General features: G+C 37.5%; 1 protein-coding gene across 2 annotated transcripts in view; it reads left to right on the forward strand.

Moving 5' to 3' along the window:
• The window catches only part of YES1 (YES proto-oncogene 1, Src family tyrosine kinase), a 72,183-nt gene that overhangs the window by 34,973 nt on the left and 12,909 nt on the right, over positions 1-24,301 (forward strand). For both annotated transcript variants that reach the window (XM_045849938.1, XM_045849937.1), the window contains 5 exons: positions 10,902-11,174; positions 14,337-14,436; positions 20,534-20,632; positions 21,882-21,985; positions 22,081-22,230. In XM_045849938.1, the coding sequence (XP_045705894.1) occupies positions 10,910-11,174; positions 14,337-14,436; positions 20,534-20,632; positions 21,882-21,985; positions 22,081-22,230 (718 nt within the window). In that variant the 5' untranslated portion in view covers positions 10,902-10,909. The remainder of the gene's footprint in view (positions 1-10,901; positions 11,175-14,336; positions 14,437-20,533; positions 20,633-21,881; positions 21,986-22,080; positions 22,231-24,301) is intronic.

Below are 24,301 nucleotides of genomic sequence, written 5' to 3' on the forward strand. Positions count from 1 at the left end.
CACTTTGCTGATGACACCCAACCAACTGTGACACCAGTCAGGGCTGTAGTTGATTTCTAATTTTATGCATTGTGGTCAGAAAAGATGCCTTGGTATGATTTCAATCTTCTTGAATTTATTGAGGCTTGTTTTGTGACCTGATGTGTGATCTATCCTGGATGTTTCATTTGCACTTGAAAAAAAATAATATATCTTCAGTTCTGGCCTGCAAAGTTGATGCTGAGAAATCAGCTGATAGCCTTTTAGGGTTCTTTTGTATGTAATTTGTTGTCTGCTCCTTGCTTCCTCCAAGATTGTTTCTTGTACTTTTATAATTTTAATTGCATGTCTTGGTTTGGGTCTCTTTAGGTTCATAGTGGGTGATGGAACTGTTCTTTATTTTCATTGAGGAGGTGGTTGCACAATTCAAAATTTGCAGATCTATTTAATAAGAGCAAATTTTGCATATTTAGCTTTAATTTTATTAAGTGGAATTTTAAAAGAGTGAGAAACCAACTCATTGAAGCATGGCAGATGTGAAAGAATCATCATGGTGTCTTACTAACTGTGTGATCTTACTTAGATTGCCGTTGAATCTAACCTAGTCTAAATGTAGAAATAATTTTGGACTGTAGAGGACAAACTTGGTGTTGAAATGCTCTTTGACTTTTGCAAATTAAATGGTGATAAAGGTGTTTGGCAGTTAACTAAGTGATTAGTAAACTATCAGTGATTACTTTGCAATTCTAATGATTTTGATAATATTCATGTTACAAATTCATGTAGCATCAGTTCAGCCATATCATTTTATATTGTGAACTACCTTTTGATATCGATAGATTGTAATTGTCAAAGCTTTTTAGGTAGAATAAAATGTAAAAAGGGTTATATAGAATATTTGGGTCATATCCAAGTACAAGTAAACATACAATGGGCTTCTGTGAGGGGAAACAAATGACCTAGAAGTGTTGTGGAGAATGCAGGGCAACAGGAATTCACATTCATTGCTGGTGGAGATGCAAAATGGTACAGCCACTATGAATAACAGCTTAATAGCTTCTTAGGTAAGATTTGCTTAACTTCATATGATCAAACAGTTTCATTCCTAGGTATATGGCAGAGAGATGCATATCTACCCACCCAAAGACTTGTGCAGGAATGTTTATAGCTGCTTTATTTGTAATAGCTTGAAACTGGAGCAATTCAAATACCCATCAACAAATGAATGGATAAATAAATTGTAGTAAATCATATGATTGAATTCTACTAAGCAATAAAAATTAATGAACTACCTATGTATGTAACAACATAGAAGTGTCTCAGATACACAATGCTTAGCAAAAAAAGGTCAGACAATATATAGTATGAATCCTGTTTATATGAAACTCTAGAAAAGATAAATTTTTAGTTTGATAAAACAAATCAATAGTTGCATAGGTCTGGGTTTGGTATTGATTGGGAAAACGGTACAACAGAACCTTTTGAGGGTGATCAAAACATTCTGTATTAGAATTATAGAATTGGTTGCACAATAATGAATATTTGCCCAAACTCATTGACCTATATACTTTAAATGATTACATTTTGTTGTAAGTAAATTATACCTCAAAGTTCATTTTTTAAAAAAGAACATTGTAGGAAAGTATTTCTGAAAGTGTCTTAGGAAAGAAGTTTTCTTAATTTTAATTTTAAACAAGTTCATATTTCTCAAAAAATCTTGAAGTGGCAGTAATATTCAAATTAAGAGTTAAAACCCTCATTTTTTCCAGCAAATGTTCATACACATGCTTCACCGAATATCAGTATGAGATAGTTCTTTATAGGCGACAAATTTTACAATCTTAGGGCTATCTGAGAGTTTTGTATATACTTTGAGAGAAGCTTGGTTCTCTAGTCATCGTCACTTAATGGCAGGTATATGTTCTGAGAAATTCATCATTAGGCGATTTTGTAGTTGTGTGAACATTATTGTAGACTTAAACCTGGATGGTATAGCTTACTGCACACCTAGGCTATATGGTATCGTCCTTTGCTCCTAGGCTATAGGCTTATACAGTATGTTACTATACAAAATAGCACAAGATTAAATCAGGCATGAGAGAAAATGATGCATTCAAGAGACACCATAAGCATCAGGTATATGAGGCTGCTGCTTGTGTAACATGGTATGCTGTTTTACAGCAAACTTTTTCTAAATAGAAAGAGTACACTCTAAAACAACTACTAAAAAGTATAGCATAATATATGTATAAGCCAGTAACATAAGGCTTTTATCATCATTATCAAGTATTATGTACAGCATGTAATTATGTGCTATATTTTTGTATGCTGACAATAGATTTGTTTATGCCAGCATTACCATAAACACATGTGTAAGTGCATTGTGCTACAACATTAGGACATCACTAGGATTTTTTAGCTCTGTTAAAATCTTTTGGTACCATTGTGTTATATGCAGTCCCTTATTGATCAAAACATTATGTAGTGCATGACTGTATTTTTGTTAAACTATTGAATCCTGATAGTAATAGTTTACTACTTAAGGTCCTTTCAGCTGTGAGTAACAGAACTAAAATTAAAACTGCCTTATGTACAATAGATATTTGTTATCCCACATAATAAGATTTCTGGAGCAAAATGTGGTCTAAGGTTATATAACTTAATACCTGAGCAACATCATCAAGGATCCAAGTTCCTTTCATCTTTCTTCCCTACCACTCTCAGTATTTTGGTATTCTCCTTTCAGATGGGTGTTTTGTAGTCTCTAGATGACTGTCTCAGATTTGGGTGTCTTAGGTGAATAACATCTAGGGAGAGAAAAGGGAACATTCCTGTCTTGGATTCCTTTTTACATGTGAGGAAAACTTCCTAGAAGCCCATGCTCACAGCTTACACAGTTAATTGGCAAAAGGAGTAAGACCACATGAGTGGCTTAAATCAATCATTACTTACTACCTGGAGCTCAACAGATGAAGAACTTGGCAAATGGAAGGAAGGTAAACAAAATTGTGGTTCTTTTATCAAAGCAGGGGGAGAATGGTTATTGAGTAAACCAAGTGTGTGCTGTATTAGATTACACTAAGACTGTGAAGGAGAAGATCAGTGAACTAGATAAATTGTACAAAAGGTCTTGGTAAAAGGTATATATTTCCAACTCAGAAGATGTTGCATTCTAAAAATTATGTTTTCATGAACTAGTCATTAATTTATTATTCAATTTAATATGATCTAGCTTTTATCTTCAGGATGCTAAAGAAATGCTCTTGGCAAAGTTGCTAGTGAGCTCCTGATTACTGGTATTTGGCTTTTTTTTTTTTTTAAGATTTTATTTATTTCTTTTTGGAGAGGGAAGGGAGGGAGAGGGGGAGAGAGAGAGAGAGAGAGAGAAACATCAATGTGCGGTTGCTGGGGCTTATGGTCTGCAACCTGGGCATGTACCCTGGCTGGGAATCGAACCTGCGACACTTTGGTTCGCAGCCCACACTCAATCCACTGAGCTATGCCAGCCAGGGCTTTGGTATCCACTGAGCTACGCCAGCCAGGGCTTTGGTATTTGGCTTTTTAAAATCAGTTTTAAATGCCACTTGCCTCTGTTTTGGTATCAGCATTATTAGCCATTTTCCTCCTGAAACTCTGTCTCTTTATCCCTACTCTACTATTCTAAAAAATGTATTAAATTATAAAATACTTAAAGCAAACCAAAAAATTGTATCATTACCCACATTTAACACACTAATATTTTTTCTGTTTGCTTTATGTTCCTTTTAAGAAAAAACAATGCATCCTGGCTGGTGTGGCTCAGTGGATTGAGTGCTAGCCTGTGAACCAAAGGGTTGCTGGTTCGATTCTGTCAGGGCACCTGCCTGGGTTGTAGGCCAGGTCCCCAGGTGGGAGGACACATGAGAGGCAACCACACATTGATATTTCTCTACCTCTCTTCCTACCTTCCCCTCTCTCTAAAAATAAAAATAAAAAAAAAAAAAAGAAAAAGAAAAAACAATGCCACAGATACAGTTGGAACTCTCCCCCAACCCATTTTGCTGTCTTTAAATTGATTATCTTTTCCAACCATGTTTTTGTATTTATGAAAGTACTCCCGACTGGAATTGCTACTTCCTAATTCTGTCTGCCTATTCCTTATATGTAGATGTTCTGCAGATTCACACCCTTCTGAATCTGTACATTGGGTGAGTTTATCTCCAAAAGGAGTGGTTAAACTGTGAGAATATTTTTGTTTAATCTTTATCTGGTTTGTGCCTTTCTCTGAGCTTTAGACTTATTATCAACCCCTTACTAGACTTCTCAACAAGATGTCCCACAGGCACCTATAACTAACATCTGAAACTGAACTATTGGTCCAGAAAAACATGTTTGTCTCTTCTCTTTCTCAGTTATGGTAGAAATTAAACTAGAAACTCTCTGGTTATCCAGCCCTTAACAAACATAGTAACTACTTTTAAAGTGTTCAGTAATATATACTGGAGAGTGAATAAATGACTCCTTTTTCTTTGTATCTCCTCTACTCTTATTTAACTGATCATCTAAACATGATTATTCTACTTATTACGTATCCGCCTAACCCCCTTATGTTTGTCCCTACAGTGTTCCTAACTTTTATCCTTTCTCACATGAGTCGTTGAGTGGTGTTATAAATTTTCTGCTGCTGTTATATTTTCCAATCTATAATTTATACTTCTGCCATATTTTAAAACTCCCATATTTTGCTATTCAGCTTTTAAAAAATCTTAAATAACTTTCCATTGCTATCTGGATGAGGTCTAAAAGTTTGCACAGCACATAATCCTCTTTATGTGGAAATTGTCCACTTATTCTAGCCATCTGTCCCACCATCTAAAAACACCCCCTATCACAGAGAAGTTTTCTGTTCCCCCAGTGCATCATCCTTTTTGAAGCATCTGAGCCATTCTGCATACTTTTCATTCTTCCTGAAATATCCTATTTCTTCTTTCCTTAATCTCCCATGTTTTTAAGACCTAGCTAATATGCCACTGTCCTCAGAAAATTTTGTTTCCCAAGCACTCAAGGCAGAGCTGGTGACTTCTGTAGTATTCCCATGGTGTTCTGTGTATACCTCCACTCTGGCTTTTTTTTTTCTTTTTCTTTTACTCTGCTAGCATTTTCCACATTTTACAAGACTGTATTTGTTTCCTACTTATTTGAAACTTTATTTAAAGAAAAGGGACCATTTCTTGCAATCCCCAGCTCCCTTTATAGTGTCTAATAAATGTGTTTTTTGTATCTATATAATATCTGTATATAGATATAGATACATCTGTCAGTAGTTTGGAACTTTCCCATTGTTTTAAATGATAATTATGTTTCTAAGACAATTAATAAAGATTTGTTTAACTCATTACACCTGAAGTTAACTTTAAAAGGTAAATCATATCCTACATTTATAATAATGTTTATTTTTTTATTTCTAGACAGAGGGAAAGGGAGGGAGAAAAACTTTATTGTATAGTTGCCTCTTGCACGCTCCCTACTGGGGACCTGACCCGGGCATGTACCCTGACCTGCAGTTGAACCCAGGACTGTTTGGTTTGCAGGCTGGCACTCAATCCACTGAGCCATACCAGCCCAGCCTATAATGATGTTTCTAAAGGAGATGGGCAACAGTGATGGCTTGATACTGGGGCTAGTGGAACTGGACTGAAAATTATGGTCTATCCTGGAGCTATTAGAAAGGGTAAGTGGGTGGTGTGAAAAGTTGGACTAAGATTAAGAAACTGGGGTGGGGACATTAAGCATAGTAATGGAAAACTGGTAGGGTGAGTGGGGGGAAGGTGTGACTTTTGAAATTAGGAGTGAAGTTAGGAGAGATTTCTTGCAGAGAAAAAGGCCTAAGCAAAGATCCTGAGTGGACAAAAAGGTGAAAAGGAGTGATTATGGAAGCTAGGAATGGATATGGGGGTCAGGTAAATAATTATAGTAACCTTTGTTATGAATTGATGTATTTTAATCAACTGGTTATCAAATTTAAAATAATTAGCAGTCACTGTTTTCATAATTTTTTCTGCATATAACTGCTGTTTTTTCAAAGGCTAGTTCCTGTAATTGTTAATAGCATTCTGTTAATATTTAGATTTTGGATATAGGTAACTTTGAAAATTCTTTGTGTAGATTTTTAATTTTTTTTTCAATTAACATATTTTGTAGATGTGTATCAATTGTTGGTTAAAATACACCCTTCAATCTTAAGTATTGAGTCAAGAGTTGTCAATCTGGTATCTTTTAAATTTTGCATTTATTAGAAACTGGAAGGGTTGGCCATATCTTCATATGCTAATTGGCCTTTTGATTTTCATTTGTGAATTGCCTATTGATAGTCTTTACTATTTTTCTGAGGGATTATCTTTTTTTTTTTTCATGTTTAGGAAGAGTTGCCTTTGTTAAGAATGTCAATCAGTTTCATATACATACGTTTGTGTGTGTGTTGAGAGAGCAAGTAAAAGCATGAGCAAGTACAAAGATAATTTTCCTATTTCTTATATCTTTAGCTTCACTTAAGAGTGTTTGTCCCTCATGGACAACAGTGTGGTGATTGCTGGGGGAAGGGGGTATAATGGGACTAAATGGTAATGGGGAAAAAAATACAATAGAGTACAATTTTTAAAAAGATTTTATTTATTTATTTTTAGAGAGGGAAGGGAGGGGGAGAGAGAGAGAGAGAGAGAGAGAGAGAGAGAGAGAGAGAGAGAGAGAGAGAGAGAAACATCAGTGTGCGGTTGCTGGGGGTCATGGCCTGCAACCCAGGCATGTACCCTGGCTGGGAATCGAACCTGCGACACTTTGGTTCGCAGCCCGCGCTCAATCCACTGAGCTACACCAGCCAGGGCAGAGTACAATTTTTTAAAAAAGTGTTTGTCCCTACCCCTGCTTCCCACATTGAAGTTCAATAATCATTTGTCTATTAGCCTTTTCTTTTAAGTTTTCTACTTTTACATTATACTTTAATAGACTTTTCCAACACTAGGTTATTAAACGACTTAGCTTTCTTCAAACACTTTTAGAAGTGCAGTTGCCTATTATGTGTTTAGCTTATAATTATCTCATAGTGTTCCCAGTAGATATTTAGATTTCCAGTCCAAGACATGTTTCAGTGCTGTGCTTAACTGTCACATCCTCAGAATATACCTATTTAAGATGGTGAGCTAAAAACCTTCCAGCTCTGAGATTCTGAGGCTATTTCTATTTTAATATTTATAGCTACATTTTAAGTTAATGTTATATAGCTAAGGTTGTCAGAATTTAGGAGGCAGTCATCTTATCACTCACCTGTTTTCTTTTGAATGCCATGTAAGAAGGGAAAAATTGTAAAATAAGAATGACTTTTAAAAGTAAGTGAATTAATGAAATCTCCATTAGTGCCTCTTCAGGAAGTGAAAAAATTAATGCAGATTTTGTAATATTAGTAAACCTATATACATGTCATATTGGTTGGCTCTATAGTGTGTAAGAGATGAGTAACTTTTAAAATATGTATTGCCAGTAATTTGGGGGTAGGGTGAGAATTAGGCCAGTTAACACAAAAAAGGATTAATGTGAGAATTCAGAGATTTCATACAAAAATCTTCCCAAAGGTACATTGGAAGTATTAACAAAAAATCTATTTTACCAATTATGGGGAGAGCCTAAATGGAAAAGTAACATTTGTGATACTTATCAGAGAATGGATAAATTTTAGCAGGTAAGATGTAAGGAGAGTATTATGGACAGAGGCATTTTTAGGAGGAAAAAACCCACAAAACTGGGAAAACACAGGGTATAGGTATTGGGGAAATAGGTTTTTTTCCATTTGCAGGCATGAGATAAGTACTAGGAAAAAACAGAAGATGAAATTGGAAGGCTAGATTGGGGTCAAATTTGGTAAACATTGCGGGGGGAGATGTGGAGCTACTTACATTGTCCTCTATGGTAGCTACTAGCTCCATACAGCTATTGAGCACTTGAAATGTGCTTGGTGCAAATTGAGATGTTCTCTAAGTTTAAAATACTTGCCAGTTTTCTAAAATTTAGTACAAAAAAGAACATAAAACATCTCATTAAAAACTGTATATTGAGCCCTGGCTGGTGTGGCTAAGTGGGTTGAGGGCCGGCCTATGAACCAAAGGGTCACTGGTTTGATTCCCAGTCAGGGCACATGATTGGGTAGTGGGCCAGGTCCTCAGTAGGGGACACGTGAGAAGCAACCACACATTCATGTTTTTGTCCTTTCTCCTTCCCCTCCCCTCTCTCTAAAAATAAGATCTTTAAAAAAAAAAAAAGTATAGGGCTTCTGGCCAAGGTGGAGGCATAGGTGAACGCACCGTACCTCCACGCTCAACCAAGATTGGAACAACAACAATTTGGAGGCAGAATAACATCCAGAACTGACAGAAAATTGATCTGAATGGAAGTTGGACAGCCAAGAAGTTGAAATAGACCCATTCATCCAGACCAGTAGGAGGGGCCGAGATGAGCAGCCAGGCGCAGGTCGCGGCGCAGAGAGAGTTGGGTGTATAAGGCATCCGGGGGTGTGTAAGGTATTCGGGGCGCGAAAGATTGCAAAAGGTGAACCCTGAGTGCACAAGCAGCAGCTAGCAGACCCTGGCCGTAGGGTGGCAACTGGCAGACCCAGTGAGGCAGCAATTATAAAGCAAGGCAGTGCGTGCAACCCAGGATCCCAGCGCTGGGAAATAGAGCCTTGGGACACTGATTGAGGACACCTGTGGGAGTTGAGGAGCACGGAGAGACACCCAGCCTCACAGAAGAGGTCCTTGGAAGGTCCCACGGCGTGCACAGGCCCACCCACCGGGAATTGGCACCAGAGGGGCCCAGTTTGCTTGGGGGAAGCAGCAGAAGGGACTGAGGTCCCACGGAGAACAGAGCAACCGCCATTGTTCCCTTTCAACCCCGCCCCCACGTACAATGTCCCAATCCAGCGACTGGGGTGCCCAGCCCTAGTGAACACCTAAGGCTCCGCCCCTCACTATGTAACAGGTGTGACCAGACCAAAAAAAAAAAGAGAGAGAGAGATGGCTCAAACAGAAGAACAAATCAAAGCTGCAGAACTCATCCTTTTAAGTGACCGAGAGATAGCCAACCTATTATATGCACAGTTCAAAACACTGGTGATCAGGAAGCTTACAGAATTGGTTGATTTTGGTTGCAAAGTAGATGAACAAATGTAGGCTATGATAAGAAAAATGAAGGAAAATGCACAGGGAACTAATAGTGATGGGAAGAAACTGGGACTCAAAACAACAGAGTGGACCAGAAGGAAGAAAGAAACAACCAAATAGGAAAGAATGGAGAAAAAAGAATTCGAAAAAAATGAGGAGAAGCTTAGGAACCTCCAGGACATCTTTAAACATTCCAACATCCAAATTATAGGGGTACCAGAAGGAGAAGAGGAAGAGCAACAGATTGAAAACTTATTTGAACAAATAATAAAGGAGAACTTCCCCATTCTGGCAAAAGAAATAGTCTTTCCAGGAAACCCAGGAAGCTCAGAGAGTCCCAAAGAAGTTGGACTCAAGGAGGAACACACCAAGGCACATCATAATTACATTTCCCAAGGTAAAAATGAAGGAGAGAAACCTAGAAGCAGCAAGAGATAAGGGGACAGTAACCTACAAAGGAGTTCCCATCAGACTGTCAGCTGATTTCTCAAAAGAGACCTTGCAGGCAAGAAGGGGCTGGAAAGAAGTATTCCAAGTCGTGAAAGGCAAGGACCTCCATCCGAGATTGCTCTGTCCAGTAAAGTTTTCATTTAGAATGGAAAAGCAGATAAAGTGCTTTTCAGATAAGGTCAAGTTAAAGGAATTCATCATCACCAAGCCCTTATTGTATGAAATGTTAAAGGGACTTCTCTAAGAAAAAGATCAAAAACAAGTGTAGTAAAATGACAGCAAACTCACAATTACTAACAACCACACCTAAAACAAAAACAAAAACCAACTAAGCAAACAACTAGAACAAGAACGGAACCACAGAAATGGAGATCACATGGAGGGTTAGCAACAGGGGAGTGGGAGGAGGAGAGAGGGGGAAAAGGTACAGAGAATAAGTAGCATAGATTGTAGGTAGAAAATAGACAGGGGGAGGCTAAGCATAGTATGAGAAATGTAGAAGCTAAAGAACTTATGACACATGGATATGAACTAAAGGAGGGCAGCGTGGGTGGAGGGGAGTGAAGGGGGAAAATGGCACAACTGTAATAGCATAATCAATAAAATATATTTTTAAAAAATTATATATTGATATGTTGAAATAATTGTATTTTAGATGTATTGAGTTAAGTAAATTACATCACTGAAATTATTTTTGCCTGTTTCTTTTTTTATCTGTTTATGTGGCTCCTAGAAAATTTAAAATTATATTGTGGCTCAGGTTATATTTCTATTGCACAATGCTGAGATAGATAGAAGGAGTATAACCAGTATTTGCTAATACCTACTATGTGCCAGATATTATCTAGAACTTGTAATAAGCTTTAGTCCTTATAGAAAACCATATGAAGTAGGTGATATTATTATCCATCCTTTTCAAGCAACTGAGGTTCAGAGAAGTTATACAATGTACCTAAATCACTCTGCTAGTAAGTAGAAAGCCAGGATTCAAACTTAGGTCTCTCTGGCTTCACGGCCCATGATTTTCCCTACACACTCTGGCATGTTGTCATTGGACCATTAACAGTAGCTGAGTTGGCGAAGACATCATTGGAATGATGCTTTAGCACATAATAAGGGAAGAGACTTCACTTTCAGCTGTCTGGTTTTTATTTTTGTTTGTTTTGTTAATGTTAACTTTTTACAGGAGAAAAATGCCTTGTTTAAGTTTAACTTTTGGATTGCATCTTTTTGAAGTACCCTTTATGATAACTGCTTCTCAAAGTATTTACCTTACTACTTTTGTAGATTTGATAATGGGCTGCATTAAAAGTAAAGAGAACAAAAGTCCAGCAATTAAATATAGAACAGAAAACTCTCCAGAACCTGTCAGTACAAGCGTCAGTCATTATGGAGCAGAACACACTGCAGCGACACCATCCTCTTCAGCAAAGGGAACATCTGTTAATTTTAGCACTCTTTCCATGACACCATTTGGAGGATCCTCAGGGGTGACACCTTTTGGAGGAGCATCTTCCTCATTCTCGGTGGTGCCAAGTTCATATCCTGCTGGTTTAACAGGTGAGAGTTAAATGGACAATTCTATTGTAAGTTTGAAAACATGACCTTGGGCAATACATACATAAGGTTTGCCTGAAGAAAAATAACTTACTGGGGGACTTTAAAAATAAGTTGATGTGAAAATTAAAGTCTCTAACATAAAATTCAAAGTCTCGTTGTATACATGGATATTTTTCTGGGATATCTGGTGATAATTTGATGGTGATTAAATACTGGGTTAGTATTTCACTAATTCATTTATCAAATAATTATTGAGTGCCTACTGTGTGGCTGGCACTGGGGAATATAAAAATTTAAAACAATGTAAGGTGTAGCATAGAAAATATAGTCTTAATGTATGGTGTCAGATGGACACTAGACTTATCGAGGTGATCACTTTGTGAGGTATATAAATGTCTAATCACTATGTTGTATACCTAAAACTAGTGTGATATTGTATGTCAGCTATGATTTAAAAATAAATTTAAAAAACATACTTCTCTCTCAAGGATGTTACAATTTCTCAGGATTATAAAATGCTATCCACTATTAAAGTATTATAGTAATTAATAAATGTTAATTACATGCAAAGTAGTGATCATAATAAAATTTTTCTATAGGTACTAATGATTTAAGAATAATTCTGAGGCTCAAATTTGAGTGGGTTTGTTTTTTTTTTTTTTTTTCAGAGTCACAGATAATAAGCAGGAGAGCCCAGATTTAATATCCTGTTCTAGAGCTTCATTTATTATTTATAGCATAATATTCTTTCAGAAAATAGCAAGAAGTGAGAGCTGACAACCTTTAATGGAGCCAGAAATGCTCTGAAAAAAGTAGTCAGAAACTTTTAAAAGATAGGGAGTTCTGTTATGAAGGGTCCCATAGCAGGATGCTTTTCCCTTGAGCAACAAAACACAGCTGGCTTAAAAGGTAGGATGAGCTCCAGGATTCCTTGATTTAGCAGTTCCTTGATGCCATCAACAGCTCAAGTTTCTTTTATCTCTCTCCTGCAGCCCTTGGAGTATATCCACTTTATCTTTAGACATGACAAAACAGTTGCCAGCATCAAATTGAGCAACATGAATCCTTAGTATCAGCCAATGGGGACAAAAGAGGAGTTTCTTCTACAAGCATGGACTGTAAATTTGTCCCTTCAGTCTATTTGCTTCTGTAATAATAATAGTGGCCAGAGGAATGCCATACACTAATTCTGATACAGTGTTCATGTGGGGACCTCAAGAATCAATTACATCTAATTCCAACCCCTTTACTCTAAATTCTTCAGTAATAGATGGTCTTGATGGTGGTTCTCAGCCATCAGCAAAAGTTTCAATTATCTTCAGGATTTTATGTTTGGGAAAGATAGTAATCCCAAATGATTAAATATTGATACTTAAAAATACACTTTAGTTATCTAATTCAGTTATTTATGTGAAATAGTCTGTTCATGGATATTAATTTATTAATAAATATGGGGTGTCTGTGTGGCAGGCATAGAGAGTTTTAAGCAAAAGAAAAAGGTTTTCTGCTCTAATGGAGTTGACATTACAGTGAAGGTTGGACAATAATTATAAACAACTGAACAGTATGATTAGTAGTTCTTAAATGCTAAGAAAGAACTAACCAGAACATTGGTGAAGGCCTTTTAGATGATCACCAATCTAAAGATCAAAGAAAGGCATCTTGAGAAGAAATTGTTTGAGCTGAAGTTTGATTAATGAGAGTAACTTGAACATACACAAAACTGGGAAAAGAGCCTTCTGGGAAGAGAGAATAACAAATGCAATGTTTAAGGTGTACCCATGAACCTAGCAGTTTTTTGAGGACTGATGAGGAAGCCCATATGGGCAGAGGGTAGAATTGTATGATTTGGGATTAAAGAGTCAGGATTACTCAGGACCTCATAGACTCTGGTAAGAAGTTTGGGTTTTATTTAAAACCAGAAGCAAGCTATTGAAGACATTTAAGAATTTTCATGACTGAATTAACTTTTTTAAAGGAACTCATTCTGGCAGCTGTGTGGAGAATGGATGTTAGGGAGCAGATTCAGAAGTGGGTTAGGAGGCTGCTACTGAGAGGAGTAGCCTTGGACTTGTATTAGGGTGGCAGCAGTAGAAATGGAAAAGAAAGTAGATGTTTTAGAGATAGAACTGACAGGCTGGTGATGGGTTTGGCCTGCAGTACCTGATTGGTTAGTAATGCCATTTGCTTAGGTAGGGAAGACTTGGGTAACAGGTTAGAGGAGAGAAATCAGCACCTTTGTTTTGTACTTAACAAGTTTTAAATGCTTGTTAGACATTCAAGTAGAGACGTCAGACAGGTAGTAATATATGACTGGAAGCCAGATAAATGAGATAATCTGTTTTATTCTTTCTTTCATTTGCAGATAATAGTTTGGCTGTTTAAGTGTGCTAATCTTAAGCATCTGTGCACAATGCTATATATGATACAATTACTTTGTTTGTTTGTTTTTAGTGGGGGAGAGAGGGAGTAAAATATCAATGTGGAAGAGAAGCATCATTGAGTTGCCTCTTGCCACATCCCCCCAAATGGGGACCTGGCCCGCAACCCAGACATGTGCCCTGAGTGGGAATCAAAGTAGCAACCTTTCTGTTTGTAGGAAGATGCCTAACCCACTGAACCACACCAGTCAGGCCTATTTATGGAATTTATAATTCTTATTAGCCATACCATTTAATTGCTAAGAAAAATATACCATTTTTATATTTGAATGTTAAATATAATAAATTATCTTACTATAATTGTAGTTATTGTCATTAATGATTAGTCTTCAGGCTCAAAATGTTCACTCACTGTTTATAAGAAATTTAGACAATGCCAGTAGTTTATAGTACTCATTAATGCTTTTTTTCTAAAGAAGTGATTTGAAATTTGACGCCATGTCAGGCCAGAGATGTTACTATTAGGAATCAAAATTAAATTTGTTTCTCTGGGTCTGTAGAATTTTAGAATTTGTAGAGTATATTACTTTCATAGAAGTTCTTAAGAGAGTATCTTACTAACTTGAAAATGCCAACTGCCCAAATCACAAACTTTTAAAGTAGATTCTGGAGACCAGGGAAAAAACTGCCTAAGCTTTTTTGCTGGTGGTATTTTTTTTTAATTTCTCTTTTGTTAACTTATCAATGTAATTTATCTCAATCTTTTTTTTCCCTCTAATAGGTGGTGTTACTATATTTGTGGCCTTATATGATTATGAAGCCAGAACTACAGAAGACCTTTCATTTAAGAAGGGCGAAAGATTTCAAATAATTAACAATACGTAAGTGTTATGAATGAGAAATACTGTGTGGGTCTCTGCCCATTGGGTTGGACAATGCATTTGTTTTCTTTAGACATGTGGCAGAATACTACTGAGGTAGCCAGAAGTTACTTTTACAAATTGTCTGCTGTGGTTCTGCCATAAACAATAGAGACTTAAGAATGAAGAGTGAGGGAGTATATGTAAGTACTTTACTTTAAAAAATTCTATAAAGAGAATTCTATATCCCTATTCATTTAAGTACTAGATGATTTAAAGATCTTACCTGTTTCTCAGACTTCCAGCCAAGACAGAGAAACAGGTAGATATACTTCACCTCCTTGCACAACCAATCTAAAAACAAAAACAATCAGGATTGCCAGAAATTGACAACCAAGGGATTATAGGGAAGTCTGACAACCAAGGAATTAAAGAAGAAACATCCACAATAGTAGGAGGGGCAGAGAGGACTCGAAGCTGGCAGACTGGGTGGTCCCACATTTGTGTGCAGATAAAAACTGGGAGGGACAACTGGGGAGCAAGCCATCACAGCCTAGGAAAGACCACGCATCTCATGACTCTGGTGCCAGAAAAATAAAGCCTCATAACCTCTGGCTGTAAAAACCTGTGGGAATTGTAGCAGCAGAAGAAATTACCAGTCTTTGATGAAAGTCCATTTGAGGGGTCCATGGGGTACTAGAATGTGAGATAAGCCCACCCAATCGGGAATCAGCACCAGGGCAGGACCTAGAAGGGCACCATTTGCTTTCAGGAAGAGGAGGAAGTGACTGGAAATGGATCAAAAGCCAAGCAAGCATCATTGTTTCCTCTCTGAGCCCTCCACATAATGTCTGGCTGTAAAAAGCTCTGGTGGTTGCAGCAACACAAGAAACTGCTGGTCTTTGAGGAGAGAGACATGGAATCAGCACCAGGGAAGTGACTGAAAGATGGGCAAGAGCTAAGCAAGCAGCATTGTTCCCTCTCTGACCCCTCCTGCACATGCAGTGCCACAATGCAGTGATGGGTCTCCCCACCCTGGTGAATACTTAAGGTTCCACCCCCTTACAATGTAACAGGCACACTGATAAAATGAGGAGACAAAGACATATGGCCCAAATGAAAGAACAGATCAAAACTCTAGAAAAAGAACTAAGCAATAAGAGGATAACTAAGCTATCAGACGCAGAGTTCAAAACACTGGTAATCAGGGTGCTCACAGAAATGATTGAGTATGGCTGCAAAATAAAGGAAGAAGTGAAGGCTATGCAAAGTGAAATGAAAAATCTACAGGGAACCAACAGTGAAGGGAAGGAAGCCGGGACTCAACAATTTGGAATAAAAGGAAGAAATAAACAGTCAACCGAAATAGAAAGAAGAAATAAGAATTCAGAAAAATGAGGAGAGGCTTAGGAATCTCTGGTGCAACTTTACACATACCAACATCTGAATCATAGGGGTGCCAGAAGGAGACGAGGAAGAGCAAGAAATTGAAAACTTATTTGAAAAAATAATGAAGGAGAACTTCTCTAATCTGGCAAAGGAAATAGACTTCCAGGAAGTCCAGGATGCTCATAGAGTCCCAAACAAGTTGGATTCAAAGAGGGCCATTGCACCAAGACACATCATAATTAAAATGCCAAAGGTTAAAGATAAAGAGAGAATCTTAAAAATAGCAAGAGAAGAAAGTTACCTACAAAGGAGTTCCCATAATAGTATCAGCTGATTTCTCAAAAGAAACCTTGCAGGCAGGAAGGGACTGGAAAGAAGTATTCTAAGTCATGAAAGGCAAGGACCTACATTCAAGATTGCTCTATCCAGCAAAGCTATCCTTTATAATGGAAGGGCAGATAAAGTCCTTCACAGACAAGGTAAAGTCAACGGAGTTCATCATCACCAAGCCACTTTAAAATGTTAAAGGGACTTCTCTAAGAAAAAGAAAATCAAAACTATGAACAGTAAAATGACAACAAGCTCACAACTATCAACAACTGAACCTAAACAACAACAAACAAAAAATACAAACTGAGCAAACAAGAAAAGGAGGAGAACCACAGAAATGGAGATCACATGGAGAGTTATTAGCAGGGAGTAGGAAGGGGAAGAATGGGGGGAAAGGTACAGGGAATAAGAAACATAAATGGAAGGTACAAAACAGACAGGAGAAGGTTCAGAATAGTAGAGGAAATGGAGAAGCCAAAGAATTTATATACATGACCCATGGACATGAACTAAGGGGTGGGGGTATTGCTAGAGGGAATGGGGGTACCCAGCACAGGGGGGCAAAGGGGAGGGGAAAAATGGGACAATTGTACTGGCATAATGAATAAAATACACTTTTAAAAAAGATCTAATCTGTTTCTGTTTTAAGAAAAAGAAAGAAAAAAGGCTAGGTAAGAAACCCTTGCAATCCCAGACTGACCAAATTAAGTTACTTTTACCTTATGTGACTCTTAGACTTTTTGTTATTTATTGGCCCACCATAAAAAATCCAATGATAATTATGGAAAAGAGATTATATAATTGCTCATTTATGGTCTTTTGCTTCCAGTCATGTTTCCTTCCATTCTTATTCCTGTTTGAAACCAGTTACTATTCCAGAACATAAATTATATTTATGTCTCTCTGCTTTAAAATCTTTCAATAATTCCAGTTGCCATCAAGATAAAAGAAAAATAACAGTAATAGTAGGCATTATTCATTGAGCTTCTTCCCCTTTTCACTCTACTGCCTAACCATGTTAAATTACTTGCAATTTTCTGAATGTACTATGGTTTCTCACCTTCTCTATGCCTTTGCATATATAATTTCTTTTTTCTGGAATGTAACTTCTTGTCTCTCCATTTTTTCTCTTTGGCCAACCCAACTCATCTTTCAAAATGTGTCTTCCTGTGTCCTTTCTCAAGGAAGCTTTTTTTCACTCCTGCCTGGCCAGGTTCCTACCTTTTGCTGGATTAAGTGTCTTTCTTACATGTTCACATAGCATCATAAGCAAACATCAATCATAGCTGCCATTGCAATTTTTAATTTAATTTGTCACATTCTTATTCTTTCAGACCAGTGGTTCTCAACCTGGGTCAGAATCACCCAGGAGACATTTGACAATGTCTGGAGATATTTTTGGTAGTTAACAGTCAGGTTGCTGCTACTGTCATCTAGTGAATAGAGGGCAGGGATGCTGTTCAGCATCCTGCAATGCACAGGCCATGCCCCCATAACAAAGAGTTATATAGCCCAGAGTATCAATGCTGAGGTTGAGAAATTTTACTCTTGACTCTGAGTTTCTTGAGGGTAAGGACTATCTTTCTTTTTTTAACTTTCTTATTCAATTTATTGGAGTGACACTGGTCAATAATATTAGTGAGTACAATTCTATAGTGCATCATCTGTATATTGTACTTTGTTTACCACCCCAGGTCAGGTCTCTTCTTCCATCACCATTTATCCCCTCTTTATCCTCTTCTACTCCCCTGCCCCCCTCAGGACTGTCTTTTACTCCTGTTTTTAGCATACCCTATCATAAAGTCTGTCACTTAAAAGGTTTTCAGCAAATGCTTGAATGAATCAATGAATGGTTCACAGGATCAGATGCAGACTTTTCTGTTTGTATATCTGAAAGTACAAGACTTGATATATATGTGCTAGGAGACTATAAATCAAGCATATGAATTTGTAAATATACAAATTACCAAAGGATTTTTCATTTCATTTTCTAGAAAGCAAATGCACCTCAAGCATTTATAATATTCCAATTTAGATTAAATATTTTCAATACTTTATGGTAAAGCAAAACATGCATTTAATCTTTAGTAGTGGAACCATATATGGGGTCTGTCTGAAGAATTCAGCCATTGTTAAATAATGAGAATGGTTTGCATGACATCAATGTAACTTGGCAGCCAAGGAGAGTGGACTGGAATGTGCATGCATAAACAATGATTTCACTGTGCTAGTCAGCTCTGAGTGAGCATGTGTACTGTGTGGCTGTTCCATTCAAAATAACTGACCAAGTAGAGCAATGAATCTGCATCAGATTTTGCATTAAGCTTGAACATTCCTCCGAGGAAACTATTCAGATGATTCAGGAGGCTTTCAGGGATGATGGAATGAGTGCAGTGGAAATAAAAGTGTGGCACAAACACCTCAAAGATAGTTGAGAATCTGTTGAAAGTGATCCATGTTCTGGAAGGCCTGCAACAAGCAGAGCACCAGAGAAAGTTGAACATGTACGGGCTGCAGTCAACAAAGATTGGTGACTGACAATGCAAGAACTAGAAACTGGTCTGTGGATTTCAAAAACTAGTCCTAGATTTTTGATACAAGATCTTGACATAAAACATGTCATGGCAAAATTCATTCACGGGCTTCTGCTACCCGAGCAGAAGGAATACCATGCTGCAATTGCTATAATGACTTGATTCAAACCACTACCAGTGAACCAGATTTCCTTGAGTAGGTCATCACCGGAGGTGAATCATGGGTCTGTGGGTATGAGTATGATCCAGAAATGAAGTCCCAGTTGTCCCAATGAAAGTTGCCATTCTCCATGCCTGAAAAGGGTGCAGCAAAGTCATAGAAAGATCAAGACCATGTTAACTGTGTTTTTTGATTAAGAAGGTGTTGTCCCTAATGAGAACACCCCTCCAGGCCAAACAATTAGTAGAAAGTACTATGTAAATGTTCTCCTTGGTTGAGGGCTGCAGTAGTATGAAAACAGTCACAGCTATGGGCAACTGGTGATTGGCAGCTTTATCACAACAGTGTGCTTGCTCATGCATGACATTTCATGCAGAGTTTTTTGGTGAAACATCAAATCATCCAGTTGACTCAGCCCCTCTACAGCCCATATTTGGTGACCTGGCTTCTGGCTTTCCCCAAAACTAAAATCACCATTGAAAGGGAAGAGATTTCAGACTGTCAGTGAGATTCAGGAAAATATAACTGGGCAACTAATGGAGATTCCAATGAAGGATTTTGCAGTGTTTTGAACAGTGGAAGATACACTGGGAGAACTGTGTGAGGACCCAGGGTGTGCCTACTTTGAAGGGGACTGAGGCATCATTGTGCTATGTGCAGTGTTGCTTGTATCTTCAATAAATATCTATTTTTCATATCACATGGGTGAATACTTTCTGGACAGACCTCGTATGTATGTTCCTTATTACAGACTGATGGTATTTACTCCTTTCACATTAATTTTGGAAAAGTCAAGGCTTATGCATTAGGAATTATGTATAATTCTCATGTTCTCAATTGCTTTTGGTCCTATTTGGATATTTGTGGATAACATTTTTGTATGTATTTTATTCTAAGAATTAAAATTTTTATTATCACTCATTGATAATATTTTGGCTACAGGAATTCTAGAGCATCCCAATTTTCTTCCTAAAGTGACTAAAAAGAAAGTATAATTTATTCACTGTTAAAAAAATAAAAAAGAATAATATATGCTGCAACATATATGAACTTTGGAAAAAGTATGGTATGTGAAAGAAGCCACTCTACAAGACCCACGTATTGAATTACTACATTTATATGATATGCCCATAATAACTATATCCATAGAAACAGAAAGCAGACTATTGGTTTGGAATGGGAGAGAAGGGTGTTAGGGACTGATTCTTAATGGGTGTAGGGTTTCTTTTGGAGGTAATGAAAATGTTCTCGAATGCATTGTGGTGTAGTTGCACAACTCTGAACAAATTAAAATCCACTAAATTGTACATCTTAAGTGGGGAAATTTTATGGTATGCAAATTACATCTCAGTAAAGCTTTTAAAACCAAGTAATATGAAAAATTTACCTCCTAAATTGTTTTATTTAGTATAACTTACTGTCTTAGGTTGAAGGAATCATGTAAAAAGATGATCTTTTAATTAAAACTGTATTTTTGGGGGGGAGTTTGGAGCAGAAATGCAGTTGTCCTTTTGCTTAGCTTTATTCCCTTAATTCATATAACCTGTTTTTTAATATTCTTTGAGTTGATTCTAAGTCAAACTAATGCATAATTAAAAAATGAAAGGAGTATCTCTTGCCTGCTTCAGATACAAGACAGCACTGCAGTAGATCCTGTCTTGAGCAGTAGTCTACTTTGTGGTAACTGTTGTTTTATGTGTTGCAGGGAAGGAGACTGGTGGGAAGCAAGATCAATTGCTACAGGAAAGAATGGCTATATCCCTAGCAATTATGTAGCCCCTGCAGATTCCATTCAGGCAGAAGAGTATGGTGTTACTTCATATTTTATTAATTGTTTTGATTTTAAAATGTTTTAATGCACATTCTACTTAGCCACAACTTTACACACACAATTACACATCAGTCTTAATACAGCTAATGTATCATATTAATAGAGGATATTACTTGAAAATTAATAATTAATGTTACTATACTTGCTTACAGTGGGATCATAAATGAATCTGCATGAATAACTGTATTGTTATGCCTTTATTTTTTCACTTAAAATTACATTAACCCTTTTTTCACTCTGAGAATTCCAAAAACTTACCCTCAGTTGGTTTATTTATATCAGTGTTAATTTGTTGACTTAAGTGTCAACATTGCTCCTGTGTAGGAGAGCATCCTTGTCTTCTAGGAAGTACACACTGAGAGATTTAGGAATAATGATTCAGCATGCTTTCAACTTAATCTCAGTTCAGAAAAACACAGACACACATGGAAAGAGAGAATATAACAAAACAAAATGTTGGGTTGGGAAACTTAGTGGAGGGTATATGGGAGTAACTACTATTCTTGTAACTTTTAAAAAGTTCACCGTCACTGACATTACTTTTAGGTCTAACCAAGTTTACCTGGGATCCATAAATGCTACTTCATTTTTTATATCACAACACTTAACACAGTGCCTTGTACGTAATAGATATTTTATTAGTGTTTGATTTTATTAACAATATGTTATTTGTCTCCATAAACTCTCTGATCTGCTTTGGCATTTGTTACTTTCTTTTTTTTTTTTTTTTGTCTTTTTTTCCACTATCCTGAGATCTTCCATGGCGGAGACTGTCATTTTTTATTCACAAAACTACATTAAATCAAGCCTACACAAACTTTGTGATTTGGATATGGTTTACTTGCATCTTACTGAATACAGAGATCACACTGTTGCCAGAAACCACTTTTATTCTTCATAGTATTTCCATCTATCACTCATTGAAAGGCTGTGTCTGTTATTGTATTTCTTTCTCCATTTACTGTTCCTGTGACTGCCAGGTGGTGTTTAAGAGATGTTGAATAGTCAATACATGGAAATACTATGACAGATTATATTCTGAGAGTAATATTTGTAACAGCTCTATTTAATAAAGGTCTTTTATTGTGTTTTACCGTCTACTTTAAGCTGTGTTCTATAGCTGTTTTTTGTTATCCACCCTATCCACTTCATTCTTATTAATACTTACGTATATATTTTTTTAACCTACACCTTTCTAACTCTGAACAATATTTTTTTCCAGATGGTATTTTGGCAAAATGGGAAGAAAAGATGCTGAAAGATTACTTCTAAATCCTGGTAATCAACGAGGTATATTTTTAGTAAGAGAGAGCGAAACCACTAAAGGTATGAATATTATGATGTTAATACAAGTATAATTTTCTTAGACAGTATTTTGAGAAAGATATAATAAAAGGTTTCATTTCTTCCTGCCCCTCCAGGTGCTTATTCCCTCTCTATTCGTGATTGGGATGAAGTAAGGGGTGACAATGTAAAACACTACAAAATTAGGAAACTTGACAATGGTGGATACTATATCACAACTAGAGCACAATTTGATACTCTGCAGAAATTGGTAAAACACTACACAGGTATGTGAATATTTTAAAGGTAAAAATTATTTCCTTGTGTTGTATTTTATGAGGACAGAATCCATGTCTTCATGTCCCTTAAGATTTAGCATGCTGCTTTACACACAGCACCTGCTCACTGGGTGTTTGTTATATTCTAGTTTTTTTGTTTTTGGTTTTTTTTTTAACTTTTATTTATTTATTTTTTTTTAGAATTTTATTTTTTAATGTATTTTATTGATTATGCTATTACAGTTATCCCATTTGCCCCCCTTCTCTCCCCTCCACCCTGTACCCCCCTCTCCCACCCACGTTCCCCCCCCTTTAGTTCATGTCCATGTGTCATACTTATGAGTTCTTTAGCTTCTACATTTCCCGTACTATTCTTGCCCTCCCGCTATCTATTTTCAACCTACATTCTATGCTGCTAATTCTCTATACCTTTTCCCCCTCTCTCCTCCTTCCACCCCCCTGCTGCTAGCCCTCCATGTGCCCTCCATTTCTGTGGTTCTGTTCCTGTTCTAGTTGATTACTTAGTTTCTTTTGGTTTTGCTTTAGGTGTGGTTGTTAATAATTGTGAGTTTGCTGTCCTTTTACTATACATGTCTTTTCTTTATCTTCTTTTCTTAGATAAGTCTCTTTAGCATTTCATAAAATAAGGGCTTGGTGATGATGAACTCCTTTAACTTGACCTTATCTGAAAAGCACTTTATCTTCCCTTCCATTCTAAATGAGAGCTTTGCTGGATAGAGCAATCTGGGATGTAGGTCCTTGTCTTTCATGACTTGGAATACTTCTTTCCAGCCCCTTCTTGCCTGTAAGGTCTCTTTGGAGAAATCAGCTGACAGTCTGATGGGAACTCCTTTGTAGGTTACTGTCCCCTTATCTCTTGCTGCTTCTAGGATTCTCTCCTTCATTTTTACCTTGGCTAATGTAATTATGATGTGCCTTGGTGCGTTTCTTCTTGGGTCCAACTTCTTTGGGGCTCTCTGAGCTTCTTGGATTTCTTGGAAGACTGTTCCCTTTGCCAGATTGGGGAAGTTCTCCTTTATTATTTGTTCAAATACGTGCTCAATCTGTTGCTTTTCTCCTTCCCATTCTGGTACCCCTATAATTCGGATGTTGGAACGTTTTAAGGTGTCCTGGATGCTCTTAAGCTTTTCCTCGATTTTTTGAATTCTTATTTCGTCATGCTTTCCTGCTTGGTTGATTCTATCTTCCTTCTGGTCCACTGTATTGTTTTGAGACTCAGATTCCTTCCTTTCACTATTGGCTCTCCTCCGTGTATCTTCCTGCATCCCTTTTATGGTAACCTGCATCCTTTCATCTAAATTGCGCCCAAAATCAACCAATTCTGTGAGCTTTCTGATCACCAGTGTTTTGAACTGTGCATCTGATAGACTGGCTATTTCTTGGTCGCTCAAAAGGATGAGTCCTGGGGGACTGATCTGTTTTGTTGGAAACATGTCTTATGTCTTTCCCTGTCTCTCCTTTTTTTTTTTTCCCGGTCTGGTCGCTCCTGTAACGGTGGGGGGCAGAGCCTTAGGTGTTCACCGGGGCTGGGCACCCTGGTCGCTAGATCGTGATGTTACACGTGTGGGCGGGGGTGGGGGCGGGAGTGAACAATGGCGGTAGTTCCGATCTCCTGGGCTCAGACCCTTCTTTGGGATCCTGGGTTGTGAGCTCTGCCCTGGTCCACAATCGCTGCCTCACTGGGTCTGCCAGCCGCATCTTGCATACTCAGGGATCACCACTGCGTTCTTGCGCCCCGAATGGCTGTCACGCCGATTTCGCGCCAAATTTTTCCGGACCTCTGCACACCGCCGACTCGTGCCAGCCCCGCGCCCGCCCAGCTCGTCGTCTCCTACCAGTCTGGATGTACGGGTCTACTTCAACTTCTTGGCTGTCCGACTTCCATTCAGATAAATCCTCTGTCAGTTCTGAGTGATATTCTGTCTATAAATTATTGTTGTTCTAATCTTGGTTGTGTGAGGAGGTACAGTGCATCCACCTATTCCTCCATCTTGCCGGAAGTCTATTTCTAGTTTTAAAATGAGAAACAGGTAATACTTATTACCTAACTTGAGTTCTT

Source organism: Phyllostomus hastatus, unplaced genomic scaffold, assembly GCF_019186645.2.
Source record: "Phyllostomus hastatus isolate PE091 unplaced genomic scaffold, TTU_PhHast_1.1 phas_contig_80, whole genome shotgun sequence".
Lineage (NCBI taxonomy): Eukaryota > Metazoa > Chordata > Mammalia > Chiroptera > Phyllostomidae > Phyllostomus > Phyllostomus hastatus.